Below are 16,204 nucleotides of genomic sequence, written 5' to 3'. Positions count from 1 at the left end.
GCCGTGGCGCTGCCGGACGCGTTTCCGGGCCGCCGGCGGAACTGAGCGGGGCGCGGCGCGGGGCGGCCGCGGGCGGGTGAGCGGCGGGGACCGGGCCCGGCGGGGCCCCCTCAGCGCGGCGGGGAGGCGGCGGCGCTCGGGGCCCTGCGCGGCCTCGGGCCGGGCCGGGCAGTGCCCGCTGGGTGCGGCCGCCCAGCCCCCGGTTGGCGGCGGGGCTCCCGTGTGCGCGGCGCGGTCCGAGCGGCTCGCCCTGCCCCGCCCTCCCCTCCCGTTCCCCCCGCGGGGCCCCTCCGGCGCGGAGCTCTCCCTGCCCGCCGCCCCCGGTCAGGCCGGGCGGGCGCAGGCCGCCCCGTGCCCGCGGTACCGGAGCGCTGCCGCCGCGCCGGGCATTGAAGCCCTCACGGTGTCCGTCCGTCCGTCCGTCCGTCCGTCTGTCCGTCTGTTGCAGGGCACGCGCCGGCCGTGAGGAAGTTTCGCTGCGGCCCGAGGCAGCGCGGGGCCGCTGGCAGAGCCCGGCCGGGTGCCCGCTGTTACCGGGAGGCGCTGCGAGCTCACCCCGGCTCCGGCTGACGGCTGGAGACGGCTGCGGCACAACCCATGGTCAGTGCCTCTGCTGCCGGCAGTCTCCGACGGGCTTCTCTGTTCAGTAATTAGCTCCTCACCCAACGCCACAACTGCAGTAAACAAGCTTTGGTCGCTGCTGCTTGCTCGCTGCTCGGGAGGTACTCCTCTGGCCGACTCCCCGCACAGCGTGCTGTTGGCTTTGGCTCCCTTGGTGCAGGCCCGCTTGATGTGACTAGACAAAGCCTTGTCTGCCTCAGCTGTAGGATGGAGCTTGCTCTTGTGTTTTGTGTGGTCGGTCGATGTAAAGATGATGGCAGCTAGCGGGAGCCCAGTTAAAGCACTTACAGACGAACTGTCCTCGCTTGGCACTAAAATTCGTAGTGTCGTTGTGTGCTGATGGTCTGCTCGGTGGTTGTATTGCTTGTTGTTGTACGGCGTATTTTGTCTGTGGTGTTTGCTTCATTACAATAACTGAATTGGGAATTGCAGAATAATGCTATTTTAGATATTATTCCAAGTTCAGTAGTTATGAAGATCTCTAGCAATTTTAAGATACCACCTGCAGCTGATAAATAACTTGCTGCACGGATGGTAGCAAGTCGTGGGGTTTGTTCCACACTGAAAGCTGAGGTGGGGCGAGAAGGAAGAAGGATGTGGGAAGAACAGTAACATCCTTAGCAGATTAGCAAATGAGCAGGTTATTATATTTATAAAAAATTACTCATGTCCTACAGTCATGGAACAGAGAAGGGAGGAAATATTTGTAGTCTGAAATAGTTTTAATAAAAATAAAACAAAAAACAAACAGCAAAATGCTTTTGAGAGCAAGAATTACTAAAAGAAGGACAGATGAGGAAGTTGTATTTTTACTTTCCCAGTTAAAGAACTTCAGCTCCCACCTGTTAGACTGAATTTTATTCTGTTTGTTTCCAATCTGAGCTTGTCTTTGATGGAACAATAAGTGTAGTGAGACAGGGGAGAGACAGAAGCAGTGAGTATCTAGCTTTTAACTGAAACAAATATTCCAAATACTGGGCATGCTTTGAGGGTGGGGTGGGCTTGAAAAATAATTATAAAAATAAAAACTTAAAATTATATTGACTTGAATATTATATTGATTATATTGATTTTCCAGGACGGAGGAAAAAAGCTTTGAACAAAAGGAGTTGTCAGGGAGCAGAAAGTTATATTGGAGCGTTTCACTGGCAAGGCGTTTGAAGAAGAGGCTGCTGCAGCCTCTGCAAATGCCTCCAGTTAAGCACTTCTGATATCCGCTCCAGCTGAAGGCATTGCCACGAGTTCTTCCATTGTGTTTCAGATCTGCAGAAAAAAGTTACATTCTCTCAGGAAGCTGAGAGGGAGCTGAATTCCATCTAGCATTTCAGCCTGGGCTGCAGTATTGTATAGTGATCGTGGTGTTGGCTGGAGACTGAACAACAGGAAGTCCAGAAGAGTTAACCTTACCTCGCTCACAGTAATGCAGCCGTAACTTGACTGCGTGGTGCTGAGCAACCACTGCATTGCTGTGTGAGCTGTTTGAAAAACGCCTAAATCTTGTTTTGTCAGAATGCGTGTGGATGTGTCTTTAGGAATCTCCTGAATTTGTCTCTTCTTTCATGTGGTTTTGTTTCTTCACGGAAACTGTGGGCTTCTGTGTTGATCTTATGTTTGTGTTTCAGGGGTCCGGTGGTCGTGACCGTTGTGGCCTCACCGTCCTCGCCTAGTGACTTGTGACTCGTCACCAATCACGGCGGAGTCCATCAAGCCCACGCTCTGCAGGGTCGTCATCTACCTACAGAAGGAGATGTCGGGGGACACGTGCCTAACCACCACCCTTTGTCCAGCTGCAGGGCCCAAGCCCAAAGCTTGCAGCTTCAAAGGGGGCAGCCTCGGTAACAAGTACGTGCGGCTAAACGTCGGGGGCTCCTTGTACTACACTACAGTGCAGGTACTGACCAGGCATGACACCATGCTGAAGGCCATGTTCAGCGGCAGAATGGAAGTGCTCACGGACAAGGAAGGTACAGGAATGTCTTTTGTTATTGAGAATTCTGTAGAACAACTGGTTTTTGTTTTTCAGATATGTTAGGACTATACTTGGTGAAAGATGTAAAGATGTATTCCAAAAATAACTTGGAACATTAGGCGGCCATATCTCGTTGGCTGTAACGAGCCTGTGTGCTTTATAAAAACGTGTTCTTTCGTTACTAAAATTAACGAGCGGAAGGACTGGTTCTCTTTCCTGCAATCGCAGTTGGTATGCAGATTGTTGATGTTGTTATCAGGACTGAACAGACAGCATGTGGGTTGTCATTTACGTGGCGTTGTGCAGTGGCATTAATCGAAATGTCTTTAGGGAGGGGAGATTCAATTTTCAGCATTAGAACTCAGGACAGCCTTGCTTGCTGTGTTGAAGATTTTTTTTTAACCTTCCCAGCAGCATGTTCTGCTTGTGGCTGACAAGGCTGCAATGGTATTTGGCCATCAGGCAAATAGTATGTTACCTCCTGCTGGACACTGAGTATTGGCAGCAGAAAAATTCATAATAGAGAGTAGAACAATTAAGAAAAGTAATACTTGTCAGCAGTGGATATGAATGTTTTAACTTCCCTCTCATTAGTAGTCCAGGGAAAAATGATATCTTAGGAATCGGGGCATTGTGGAGAAGTTCAGAGAGGATGTCAAGTATTTAACCTCTAGTGGTTTCCGCATGCTCATTGGTGAAAGCTCTTCTGCTCGTCTTCAGACAGCTGCAGCTGGAGACTAGTGGTGGTTTAGCCCTCTTCCCTGTGTTGCCTTCTACGCCTAGGTCCCCAAATAATATTTTTTTTTTGCCTGCCTTCCACACTATGGAAAAGGATTTGGCACTGTATTAAGACCTCTGCCTACGTATGTCCTCCACTGCTATTGTTTGCCAGCAAGACAGACATCCTGTTTCCTAGTGAGTGTGACTTCAGGGATGTTTGGAACTGCAAAAACTGCTACTGCTGTTTCCTGTGCTGCATCCCCCCTCTGCTCCCTCCTGAACCATCTCTATCCTGTTCTTTCCTTCTGTTTGGAAACTAGAACGGTGGTTTTTTTGGGCTAGCCTACCTTTTAATATCTTTGGAACACTTCTCTTTAACTCTGAGCAGGAGAAGATATGGTGGGAAAACTGCCAAATCCTTCTAATTAGGCCACAAAACTTAGCCCCAATCTAATTTGCTGCAAACACTCTTGAGTTCTCTATTCTAGTCCTTCCTTGGCTTTCTTAGTGGTAAGTTTCTAATTGCTCAGCAGTACACTGTAGCAACAGTTATTACATCTATTCCCAAATACAGCACACCTCCATTTTGCTAGGAATATGACAAGTGTCTAAATAAAACTAGCTACCTACCTAACAATAAATAGGGGTTTTAAGGCTTGAACTGCTCAGACTGTCAGTTAAATAGATGTAAACTAATGACTTCCTTCAGTAGTTGTAAAGGTCCACTCCTTTAATCAAAACATAATACAGAAAAGATGAAGCACAGAAAATAATTTTGGTCTGGCAGCACACTGCCTGATCGATAGTCATGGTCCTGCTGCATTTTTTAACGTCTAGTGATAGCAAGCTAAGTAGTTTTAGCTTGAGGCTTTCCTTCTGGTGTGCTGGAAAGAAGTGAGAACATGGGAGGTACCAAAAGAGTGGTTCCACGGTCAGTTTCTGTTCTGTAACCAACTTCAATTTGCTGAAAGTCAATAAGGACTTCCACTGAATGAAATGGGAAGAATATTGTGTAGTTCAGGAAACAGTAGGCTTATTTAACCTTTCTGAGCAGCTTTTCCTTGCCTCTTAGTGTTGAGGTCATTGAAATGTCGTGATGGTTATTTTTCAGGTTGGATCCTTATAGACCGCTGTGGGAAGCACTTTGGAACGATTTTAAACTATCTCCGAGATGACACAATTGCACTTCCAAAACACAGACAGGAGATCAAAGAGCTGATGGCAGAAGCCAAGTATTATCTCATTCAGGGCTTAGTGGACATGTGCCAAGCAGCCCTGCAGGTAAGAAGCAGAAGTAGCCTGTAAAGTTTTTGGTGTGTGTATTGCTTATAAAAATTCCTGTAGACAACACGAGAGTGTTTCATGGCCTTAGAGAGGAATCAAGTCTTAGATAGACAAAGTAGCAGAGCAAAAATGAAACAACAGTCGTCAGATCTTGAGAATAAACGACTGTTCTGAATGTATGTTTTAAAAGATCTTAGGGATTTGTCTAAAAGTCCTGCAAGTTATGTCACTTCCAATTAGATAATGTTTATAAGCAGCACCTGTTCAAATCTGAAAATATTGTAACTTCTTGTTTTTTCTAAGTTTAAATCTTAATGGAGAAAAAGATTGATATGGCAAGCACTCATTACTTTAAGGACTTTGCTTTCTATCATTTTATTACTAGGCATAGCAAATACGTAAGCCCACGTTGGCTTTATTCACTTTACTAGTCTCTTGAAGCTGAAGTTCAGCTGACTGAAATCAGCTTGTTCTGCCAACTTTTTAATAAGGTTAGCCCAGATATAATAGATCTTATTTCATAATCTTAAGATCAGTAATATTTTTTGCACAACAAAAATCTCTCATATTATGTTCAATATGCTTCTTGTATCCGCTGAAATAAATGCAAAGGTTCACTGACAATTTTCCTTTTGGTTTGGAATTTAAAATGTTTTGTCTAAAAACAAAATGTTCTAAAGCTTTCCTATTAGCTATTGAGCTCTCTTTAATTTGCTACATGAGGAATCTGGAGTCACAGGCTGTACCACACGCTCTTGATTGTTGCTTTTGTATCACAGGGGGCTGAAGTCCGTTTTGGTGACATGCTGTTCTTGCCAAATGTTCAGTTCATAATGGGCGATACTCTTACATACCGCAGTGTTTTGAGTTGATTAAAACTACTGCAAACTCATACTATCCTTTTCTTCCAAAAAGGGTAGAATAATAAACCCACTTAAACCAGATATGACTTGAGCTCAGAGTCCTTGCTATAGCTAAGAAGGACATCCACCTGCATCCCAATATTTCAATTATTGTTGCCTTCTGGGACTAGGAAACCTCTCAGCTGTATTTCTGGGTTGCAGATCAAGGTAATGCTGTGTGGTTCCTATGGCAACACAGAGCTTTTCCTTTGCATCACAGGGTTTAGGAACATGGCTGGAGGGTTTGGAAGGGAGAGCAGCAGCAGATGTTAGTTTTAGCATTTATCTCTTTATTTCCTCTCTTTTTTTTTTTTTAAACAGGACAAGAAAGACTTGTATGAACCTGTCTGTAACATCCCTATTATCACATCTCCAAAAGAAGAAGAAAGACTGATAGAATCATCAATGAAAGTAATTGCTTTTCCACAACTGTCCACTGAGAAACCGAATGCTTGCTAGATTTATTCAAACACAAAACTTATATTTTCTGCTTTTTTTCCTCCCTCTCCCAATAGCCCGTTGTTAAGCTGCTCTATAATAGAAGCAACAACAAATACTCTTACACCAGGTATGTCACTTTTTTCCCCCGCTGTTAAGGCAAATTTTACCTTTAACTATGGGAGTGGAGGAAGATGTGATACAGCTGAACTTGATTTTTTTTGTTTATTTGGCTCACAACTGTGCTGTTCTGTGAATTTGAGTGCAATTATTTTGGTTGAAATTAATCTAAAATGGGGCTGGTGGGGAGATGACAAAATGTAGCGTAAAGGTCAGTTGTGCTGGAGGTGTGTGCCTGAAAACGAACAGAGAGGAGGGACAAGAGATGAGAATGATGAGACTACTAATACTGGCTGAAACTAGGTGTAAATTAGGTAATGCAATGCAAGCTGTTACCAGGGTATTACCTCTGCAGTGCACAGCTAATGCAGCTGCGATCCCTAGCTCTTCAGTTTAGCTTTACTTTTGAGTCTGCACAGACCTTTGCCAGCACTCTTTTACCCTGAACTACAGAAATTCTTGATGTTCCATCTCCTCCAGTGCCTCTAGATGAGTTAATTATTTGGCTACAAAGTAAAGCATCAGTTCTGTTCAAGAACAACCCAGATGGGGACAGTGCAAGAATTTACTGGATTTCCTCCTGTATTAAGTAACATTATTTATTTAGTTTTATGGTTTAACTATCATGATCCCTTTGTTATGATGCTATTGGAATGGATCTGGATTTTCCCAAACCAGTCATTGAAGTGATGTGAGTAATTCTTTATGCTATGCAGAATCCTCAATTTCAGCCTTTTCAATCTAACGTGCAATCTTGGAACATTTTTTCTCTGGACAAACTGATTGTCTGTCTGTCAGAGAGATGGATTCTAATCATGAAATTTCAGGTAGTCAGGAAATGCTACCTGAGGGAGTGCTGAAGAGCAGCCTGTTTTTCAGCAAACTGCATTCTGTATCTGCCAGTCATTCTGCGTTCCTCACGGTGTTACCCTTTAGTTTATGGCAGTGATGCTAAGCAAGTGCAGAATAGCATATTAGTCACCGTGGGTCTGGAAATGTAAACATGCTAGCAATGAGAGCAACAGAACCGATACCAGGAGGTGCTGGTTTCTCAACTAGCTCTAGGGTTCTAATTATTCCTTCCACATGAATCTTCATGCCTTGATGGTGTTTAAATGAGGAATCGTTATTTAAAATTCTATGCTGGTGGCTAGCAAGCAAAAGTTTTCTCCTTCTGTTCTTCCTAATCAGCATTATGAGTTTTCTTAGTTACTTTGTTAGTGTAGTCTAATAACATAAATGGATGAAGACTTCTAAGTTCTTTTCGCAGCACTGCACTTGATAAAACCTGGGATTTGTTATTGGTGGAATCCCAGATTGCTTTATCAAGTGATTCTTGAGAGCTGAAGATTGTGTTGGGTTGTACATCGTGCTTGTTTGATTTAGATCTGAACAGAAGTACATCTCAGACTAAGTATTTTATGGAGAGCCCAGTTGGCTGTTCATATTAACAGTGTCTGGTTTCACGAGTATCTCCTAGCCTTCCAGAACTGCTTGCAAAAGTTAAGATACTGCACAAAACAGCATGATTTCATTCCTCTGGGTAAATCCTTAGCAGCAAGGTGCAAACCTTGAGCTTCTGGGTCCAATGAGTAAGGAATTTTACTGTTAAAGCTAGTGAAGTTAGCTTTGTTGTCTAGACAATATGCTCAATAGCTTCCACATATCTGCACGTAATTCCCAGTCACCTATAAAATGAGACAGAAAGGGGCACAGAGTACAAACTTTTGGTAGAGCTGGATTCAAGCTAATATCAGAGGAGTAATGCTTTTAATTTTTTTCACTTGTTCAGATTGGACATTGGTCACGATGTTATTATTTGAGTAATAGTTCAAATTTTAAGGATAGCATTCTGATAGCTTTATTTTTAAAGCTACAACACTATTTTATTTTCTTCAGAACATCTAGATCTTGCTTTGAAAAGTACATAAGATCCTAAATTTTGCTGATTGTCAACAAAACTTCATTTCCTAAATAATTTATTCACCCTATAAATTTGTATAAGGTATCACTTGTCTTACATGCAGAATACCATCCTTTTTAGCTGGCCTTGGAACACATTGACTCTTTGGACTTTTGCTGTTACTAAGCTAAACAGAACTTCAGTTAGCATTTGATCTGATCACCTTCAGCATTAAGTCAAGAGAAAGTTGGTGTAATGATTGGGAAAACTGCTGTTGTTATTGATTATATAGCTTAACCTCTAAAGGCTGATATGCTTGCTCTTGGGGATCAGGAGCATCTTATTTGTATCTGAAGTTGGCTGTTACCCTCTCTTTTCTTGGCAGCATATGGCAGTGAGTCACTGCTTGTATTTTGCAGTTAGATCAATGCTTAAAACTCTGGTGGAATAGGCATATAAATTTCGTAGATAGCCAGTTGAAAAAATACAAAAACCTTATTCCTTTTTTTTGTTTGTTTTAGTAATTCAGATGACAACTTACTGAAGAACATAGAACTGTTTGACAAGCTCTCTCTCCGATTCAACGGCAGAGTTCTTTTCATTAAGGATGTCATAGGGGATGAAATCTGCTGCTGGTCTTTCTACGGACAGGGTCGGAAACTTGCTGAAGTCTGTTGCACCTCTATAGTGTATGCCACAGAAAAGAAGCAAACCAAGGTATTGGTTTGGGATAAGACTGCTTTGCTCATCTTTCCCATTTACAATTATTTTACTCTCTTCATAGTGTGTGCCTTTTTTTTATTGTGCATATGTATCTTTTTACTTATGGGCATGTGTTCCAGTCACATTACCGTGTATAGATCAGGAAAAGGACATCTGTTGTTTTTTTGTAGGTTGAATTCCCCGAGGCACGAATTTATGAAGAAACTCTAAATGTCTTACTGTATGAAACACCACGGGTTCCTGATAACTCTCTGCTGGAAGCAACGAGCAGGAGCCGAAGCCAGGCCTCTCATAGTGAGGACGATGACGGTTTTGAACTTCGTGACCGAGTGCGCCGAATCCATGTGAAGAGATACAGCACCTATGATGACCGTCAGTTGGGCCACTAGCATATCAGTCAAGGAGAAAGGGTTTGGTTTCAAGGCTCGTATCAATATTCTTTGAGGGAGATCAGGAAGTAGGGAGGGGACGGTTGGACTCTGTGGACTCATCTTCATTTGGCTTCTTGTCTCCCTAGAGAAGCAAATGGGCATTTGTACACACAAAGCAACACTAAAGGCCAAGGGCTTTGAGAACTAAAATGTTTGTTTTGCACCATGTTTTTTAAATACAGACTGGCCCCCCTTTTCATGCGACATGAGGAATGGAATCTGAAACACTGATTCTGACAGTTTGTGGTTGCTCTTTTAAATCTGATGACTTGCCAGATATCTTACTTCCTGTGAGAAGTACTCTTTTTTCCGAGTGAGATGGTGTGATTTGAAAATCTTTCCAGATATCTGTCGTCTTAGGGTTTAGTGTAATGGAACTTCCTGTTCCTAAATCAAGATACTGAAGAGGGGGTGGACAGAACTCAAACGTGACTACTTTTAATAAACACTACATCTGATAACCCTCGGATGAAATGTCTAGCTATCCAATAGTCAGATGCACTGCATGTGCAATATCTTCCACCTGTTTTTTCCCCCAATGCACATACAAAAGATTGTGTTCCAAAATAGCTGTCTTAAAAACTCATGAATTCTAAGGCAAGCTCTTCTGAAAAGGTAAGAGTTGAGTCATGTGAAAATGAGAAACTAGAAGACTTAAATATATATGGAATAACTTGTCATGGGAGCTGGAGAAATAGGTATGGTGAAGGAAGAAACTTTATCCAGTTAGAAAACTTCAAGAATAGATTGTGGCAGGGTTGGCAGTGTTGAGGACTGTGATGCCGTAACCCTGTTTATGGAAACAATGTCAGTCTGCAGAATCAGTTTCCTCCTGTAGCCCAAAAGTGCTATTTGATGTTCAATTTCTCAAGCAACAGGGAAAAAAATTGCAGTGACTGGGGAAGTACTGACTAAATATTTGTAATGCTAGGTAATATTCACGTACTGAAGAGTGAATTTAAGTTTTGTTCTCTGTATCGCTTCTAGACTATAGAAGTTGAAATGGAGAGGGAAGAATAATCATAAAAATCTTTTTCTAGCATAAAACTGCAAGAGGTTGTGTACAAAGGAGAGAGATGGTTTATACTGAATTTTAAACTGAAATGTCAGCTTTATTCTGAGTGCTTGGCTGGGTGCTAATTTTAAAGGACTGCTTAGGCAATTGGGGTCAAGGCTGTTCTGTAGATTGGGTCTCTGGAAAGAGTTTCAAGTTTAGTATGGAAAGTCGCTAATGTCTTAAATGTTTGATTGTATGTTTCAGGTGTAGGTGGCAGATTCAAATTTTACCACTGTCATAAATGGTATTACTTGGTGCTTGCTCATTGGGCACCTATGGATATGTGACAGTGGTGGAGCATGCTCCACAGCTGCTTTTATTTCTTTCTGTTGTACGTGAATGTGGAAGCTTCAGATTCTACAATGGTTAGTCTTGAACTCCTTTGACCGGTGCCAAATGTTTATATAAAGTTTTAAAGCAAATTAATGCAAAAGTCAAGCGAATACAGTGAAGTCATAACTAAAACTAGGCTGGTAGATGGCTTGGTAGTAATAGAAGCAGGAGAGGGAACCAAACAGTGATTTCCATTCAATTAGGCTTTTGAAAATGAAATTGTTGGGGCTTGGTAAGAAAACACGGCTGCAAGCTTCCAGGATTTTTATTGCCTAGCTGGGACTCTGTGAAAGGCACTCGCTCAATTCTCCTTGCATTCAGGAAGCAGTGTTGCCACAGTAATGCACCTGCCTTTTTGTGAAAGGCCTCTCTAAAACTCTAAAAACCTCTATTCTTTTTATATTGCTTTCTGCAAATTGTTGCTTTCCAGCTCATTTTTCTATTGTGCCTGTGAAAATACAGCTGCTGAGATTAGTTTTGACAAAGACTTTTTTTTCTTTAATTGTGCTGAAGTGTGGTGTGGATTTGTTTTTTTCCCTTTTTTGTTGTTGTTTTTTTCTTCTACTGATACTATTTAAATTAAATTGTGATGGGTGCTCTGAAGCTACCAGCAGACGCTGTACTGATAGGTCTTTTTTCTGTACTTAACAGCTTTATTTTTTTCTCTTGTACTTTTTTCCCCATCTTGCAACAAATAAGACGTGCCATAAATACGAATTTTAAATGGCATTCTATTTCTTGGCAAATGATTTATATTATTTTGTTCATGTTACTGTAGTAGTGAATGTTAGCAGGCTAAGTAAGTGATGCTGGTAGCCTTGCAAAATTGTTTAAAAGAAGTTATAAGCAGAAAAGTGTCATCTTTGCACCTTTTTTCTCTTGGAAGTTCAGGTTTGGCAAGGAGGATGTGAAAGAATGGGAGTGCCCAATCAGTCTGCAGGTCCAGATGCTTTCATTCAGAGTTCTGTACTCCCAGTATTCCGTAAGAGATTGATTCGAACTGTGAAAGAGTATGCTACAAGCGGCAGAGAAAAGCTTGTGTTTTGATTTAGCAAGTTTTCTTTTCCCTGTATCCCATAGCCAACAAGTATTAATTTCTGGTTTGAATTTATATTAATTTTTAAAACAAACCTTTTTGAGAACCATCTTGTGTTGTGAGAACCCTCTTAAAAACTGTAAAGTAACTTCTTCCCATTTGAGGAATGTAGAATATCAGAACTTTAAGCAGTTATGAATTTTTTTAAATGTATACAGATATCCTTTTCATTTCACCACCTTCCCTCATTGCCATTCATTCTTCCTTTTCTACCCCCAGTTAGTACTGGTTGCAAAACATCTGCTTTTAGATGAAGTTATGAATAAAACTGGAATGATTTTAAATAATGTTTGGCCACTGTAGCCAGAACACTGACAGGCTGTAAGCTTTACTCAGTAATAATCTAATTTTATAAACACTGAAGCTTTGTCTATTTAAAAGACATTTTAAAACCACGATCTTGGTTTTTGTCCTGATAAGATTTTCGGGATGTGGCTAAGAGATCCTAGATAAATACTTGTGGTTGGATTTTACTAACAGTCCTATAGTTCCCTCCACTGGTGGACAGATCAGGAATAGGAGAACATCAGGAAATCCTCTGCATAGGTATGTTCTGGGACACCTGCACACGGCTAAATGTACTATTAGAGATCCCCTTCCTAAGTAGGGCTGCTGTGCTTGTGTGTTCCTGATACAATGTGGAATGCCCTGGGTTATTTCTTACCTGATTGGTTACAGAATTGGATAAGTTGCATGACATCTCAAAGTCTAAATGTAGACATGGATGCTGCCGTCACTTAACACAGTTCATAGGTCAAACTTTTTTTTCTAATGCAAGTAATACAGACCACTTTGTTCTCTTAAGAGTCCTGCTTATCTGAAACTGCTCTCATACTGAATGTTAATTGAATGTCCGTTCCACCAAAATCATGGCATATCGATTGCACAGTCTGACTGCCAGGTTCAGATAACGTTTAACACTGCAGTTTTGATGTAACATGTGCTTTGTATTCTCATCTTAATCTTCCTTTACCTAGTTGCAGGGTATACGTTGTTTTGACAAGAACACATTCATTTTTACAACCTCACAGAATGGAGAAAACAGCACTGAAAAGGCTAATGCAGCATTCGCTTATTTGTAGTAAGCTGTCCGCTTCTAGAGCCAACAGCTGTGCTTCCTAAGAATCTTCTCTGCTGGCTTTAAATATCATAAATTATGATCACTATTAAGACAATATAGATTTCTAATTATATGCATTTATGTCTGCAAATTAAGAGACTTCTAATGGCCTCCTACATAGTGGATGTGTTTACTGATGTGACTGTGAATTTCAAGTAGCCTTTAGGAGGAAGAAATGCCTTTTTGCCTCATCAGTAACCTCACTGTCCTCTTTGCTTTGAATTTAAGTGAACTTTTGCACATTCAAATATAGTATTAGCAGACTGAGAGTATGAATGGAAAAAAACAGTAACTGACATCTGTACACAAGCACTGTAATAAAGGGTTGCGTGTTTCTCTAATGGGGTCCTAACATATTGAAAAACAGCCTCAGCCTTTCAACAGAGAAGGAGACTTGGTGCCTTGAGTGAGTATCTTATGTTAAACAGTTCTTCAATATCAGTGTTAATTAGGCAATAACGTCAAAAAAGAGAGCTCTGCAGGGTAGCAGTCTCCAACTGCTTGATAAATGCCAAGACAAAACTAAATGTTTAACCTTCACCTTGACATTTAGTTTTTGGAATGGGAGACATTTATCCTATTGTAACATTCCATTCTGATGACTTTTTATCTCTTACAATTCTTGGTTAAAAATTAAGGGGAAAAAAAAAGCTGACCCAAGCTTGGAGGACATTGAAGAGACTGATAACATGCTCTTATTGAAAAACAGCCTTCTGCTTGGAACAGGCAATGCTCATTGTGGTTTTGGTTAGATTTTATTTGGTTTCAAATTTTCAGACATAATTCACTCTTAGAAATACTGATGAGGTATACCTTAACTGAATGTGCCTGGCCCAGGAGCCCTTCTTACACAATTAGATTATATCCTCTGACAATCCTTGGCATGAAACCTTAACAGCCAAATCTCATACCATCCGTTCTGTTAGGATAACTGAGGTTTTATTAAGAGATGAGGGGGCACGACCTCTGTTTCCAGCTTTGCCACTAACTTGATGACATACAGCGAGTCAATTTTTCTGTATGTGCATAATTTTTCCTCCTCTGTAATAAAATGGGGGTAAGACCCTCCTCAGACCTCAGAGGGATGCTGAAGCTTAGTTTGTTTCATAATAATATAGCACTTTGGATTTCTATAATATTTTGTATCCAGAGGGTGGTAAATACTATTGTTGTTCGAACTCATTCTGTGACCAAGCTGTTTTCTTATAGCATCAGGCTTTATTTTTGTCTAACTTTTAAAGGTCAGTCTTATGAATAAAATAATTAATGCAGTTAACCATTATTAACTATTGAATAAGGTGTTTTATCAGTGCAGTAAATGGAAATGGAACACCAATTTTTAATAAAGTGTTATATTTTGTCTTCCTTGATTTTTCTCCAGCGTAAGAAATTTATTTGTCGTATTGGTCTCTGCACTTTTGTTCTGCATTTTATTCATTGATCCTCACCAAGCAGTTAGGATTCCTGGAACACAGAAATACTGGATCTGCAAATGGCTTTTGTATTGTATGGATCTACCGCTACCTTTCACCCGTGCCCTGCAGGCTGTAGTTTTACAGGAGGCATCAGTGTGCTTAGAGGTGCCCTGCAGGTAACAGGCTTGACTTTCTGTGGGCTTTTCCTTTAATTGTAAAACCATGGGTTAGCAACATTGTTTTTTCAAGTTCATAGAATAAACTTGAGTTTTTAATAAGAATCACAGAGAAAAAATCGATCTTACATTAAGACTTATACACAACTTACATTACCTCAAAAGTAACCTAACCTGTATTTTGGAAGTCTCTAACCTTTCTTGGCTGACCCAGCAGCCTAGCAGGGAGTTAGATTCAGAGGTTCAGTCTCTGTTCTGCAGTAGGTGTGCTTTTGAGGTGGCCAATGTAATCTTATCTGTGTTCTATTTAGCTGTTTTCTTTGCTGCTGTTACCCTGCTTTCTTAGCTGTCTAAGCCAAGATTTGTAGTTAATTCAGTGAAGTGAAGAAATAATCCTTGCTTCTCTTGCCCTTGATTTACGCAGGTTAGTTACAGACTCACTACTTCTAAAGCTGTGATGTCCGTACTGTGGGATAGACTGATGAAATAATTGCAAAAAAGGACTTATTTCCCCAGGTAACCAAAATGGGGTAGAGGAAAAAATCACAGTGATTGTTGCTCACAGCAAAACGAAAACATTACAAACGCTATTCCACCAAGTATCTGAGCCTCTCTGAAAAAGAGAGGTAGTCCTGTGTGGAAAGGTTGAGAAACTTGTCGTGTAGTTGGTTCCTAGTGCATACCTGCTGTTCTTTCCCACAGCCGTCCTGCTGAGAATTGGCTTACCTGTAAGGTAGGTGCTCTTACCCTGACTTTATGGTGTTTGAGAGCTCGTACAAACGGCCTACTTTTATTCACGGGGACAGGACGTTTGCTTCTCGTGACTGGGTAACGTGCTTCAGTCTCCTGTATCTGCTGCCTCTCAGATTTGCACGGTGCTGAGCAGCAGGTGGAATCACCCTTACCTTTTCTTTCTCTGCCTGCACTGACGGGGGCCTGTTCTCGGTGCGGTTCGGCTCCTGCTGCCTGCCGCCTCTCATCCTCGCTGCCTCCTGGGGACCTCTCCGTCAGCCGGGCGCCGCCTGGGGCCGGCTCTCCCTCGCAGCCCCGACCGCGGCGGGGCTCTGGGCAGCCCCTCCACTGAGGGAGTGATCTGCGCTGCGAAACGAAGAACGGAAGAGCCGGGCCTGACGCAGGTGACCGACAGCCCTGCCGCCTCGGCCGCCGCGCTGAGGGCCGGCAGCCCCGGGCTCGGCTCCTCCAGGGGGCGCCGCGTCCCGCGGGCGGCCCCGGGCCCTCAGCGTCCCCTCAGCGCCGCCCCGCCGCGGGAGGGCCGGGCGGTGACGTCAGCGGAGCCGCGGAAGATGGCGGCGGCGGCGCGCGCCGGGAGCGGGACCGAGGCTTCTCCCCGCGGGCGCTCCCCCGGCGGCGCGGGCGGGCGGCTCTGAGGGCGGCCCTGAGGGCGGCCGGCCCCGCGCCGCCATGAGCTGCTCGGCGGACGCCGCGAAGGAGAAGCTGCTGTGGAACGTGAAGAAGGAGGTGAGGGCGGGCGGCGGGTCCCGGGGGCTCCTCCGGAGGGCTGCGGGGCCGGTCCGGTGACGGAAAGCCGAGCCTGCCGTGCGCTACCTTAACGCCCCCGCGGCGGGCTGACGGCTGCGGGCCGGCCCAGGGCAACCGGAGCAGCGGGGCGGCCGCGCTGAGTTAAAGCCCCGTGCCCCCCGGGAGGCAGCGAGCGAGGAGCGGCGGGGCTGCCGCGGGGCCTCCCCGTGAGCGGCGCTGGGCCCTCGGTGCCCTCCCGCAGCCCCCGGCTCCCGCTCGGCTCTCAGCGGCTCCTCCTGAGGTGACTCCGAGAGGAGAAGCGGGCGGGCGGCCGGCGGGCACCGGTGTCCGGACCCCCGCGCCGCCGCCCCGCCGGTCACAGCCGCGCCTCAGCCGAGGTCGCCGCTCGCGGCCGGG

At 43.7% G+C, this 16,204-nt stretch overlaps 2 protein-coding genes across 8 annotated transcripts in view; both read left to right on the top strand.

Moving 5' to 3' along the window:
- The first annotated feature begins 16 nt into the window (after positions 1 to 16).
- Positions 17 to 14,087, top strand: TNFAIP1 (TNF alpha induced protein 1). Of its 2 annotated transcripts, XM_080562773.1 has the most exons (8): positions 43 to 76; positions 449 to 600; positions 2,244 to 2,585; positions 4,422 to 4,591; positions 5,818 to 5,907; positions 6,012 to 6,064; positions 8,479 to 8,674; positions 8,851 to 14,087. In XM_080562773.1, the coding sequence occupies exons 3-8, from the start codon at positions 2,369 to 2,371 to the stop codon at positions 9,067 to 9,069; spliced, it is 945 nt and encodes a 314-aa protein (XP_080418899.1). In that variant the 5' UTR covers positions 43 to 76; positions 449 to 600; positions 2,244 to 2,368; the 3' UTR covers positions 9,070 to 14,087. The 2 variants fall into 2 exon arrangements, with proteins under 2 accessions (XP_080418900.1, XP_080418899.1); XM_080562774.1 differs by lacking the exon at positions 449 to 600 and having other exon boundaries at positions 17 to 76.
- A 1,490-nt stretch (positions 14,088 to 15,577) lies between these two features.
- Positions 15,578 to 16,204, top strand: part of SGSM2 (small G protein signaling modulator 2) — a 51,218-nt gene continuing 50,591 nt past the window's right edge. For 3 of the 6 annotated variants that reach the window (XM_080562768.1, XM_080562767.1, XM_080562764.1), the window contains exon 1: positions 15,589 to 15,787. In XM_080562768.1, coding sequence (XP_080418894.1) covers positions 15,731 to 15,787 — 57 coding nt within the window. In that variant the 5' untranslated portion in view covers positions 15,589 to 15,730. Of the gene's footprint in view, positions 15,788 to 16,204 lie in introns of all 6 variants that reach the window. The other 3 variants (XM_080562769.1, XM_080562765.1, XM_080562770.1) reach the window with 2 other exon arrangements.

This window comes from Anser brachyrhynchus (genome assembly GCF_964034855.1).
Source record: "Anser brachyrhynchus genome assembly, chromosome: 20".
Lineage (NCBI taxonomy): Eukaryota > Metazoa > Chordata > Aves > Anseriformes > Anatidae > Anser > Anser brachyrhynchus.
Note: the sequence above shows the minus strand (reverse complement) of the source record. Positions and strands in the feature narration are given on the sequence as shown.

Bases quoted from the DNA above. Each gene is read 5' to 3' on its own strand.
- TNFAIP1 (XM_080562774.1), top strand. From the start codon at position 2,369: ATGTCGGGGGACACGTGCCTAACCACCACCCTTTGTCCAGCTGCAGGG. The intron at 5,908-6,011 runs GTAATTGCTTTT...CTCTCCCAATAG, and splicing joins TGATAGAATCATCAATGAAA to CCCGTTGTTAAGCTGCTCTA. The intron at 8,675-8,850 runs GTATTGGTTTGG...GTTTTTTTGTAG, and splicing joins CAGAAAAGAAGCAAACCAAG to GTTGAATTCCCCGAGGCACG.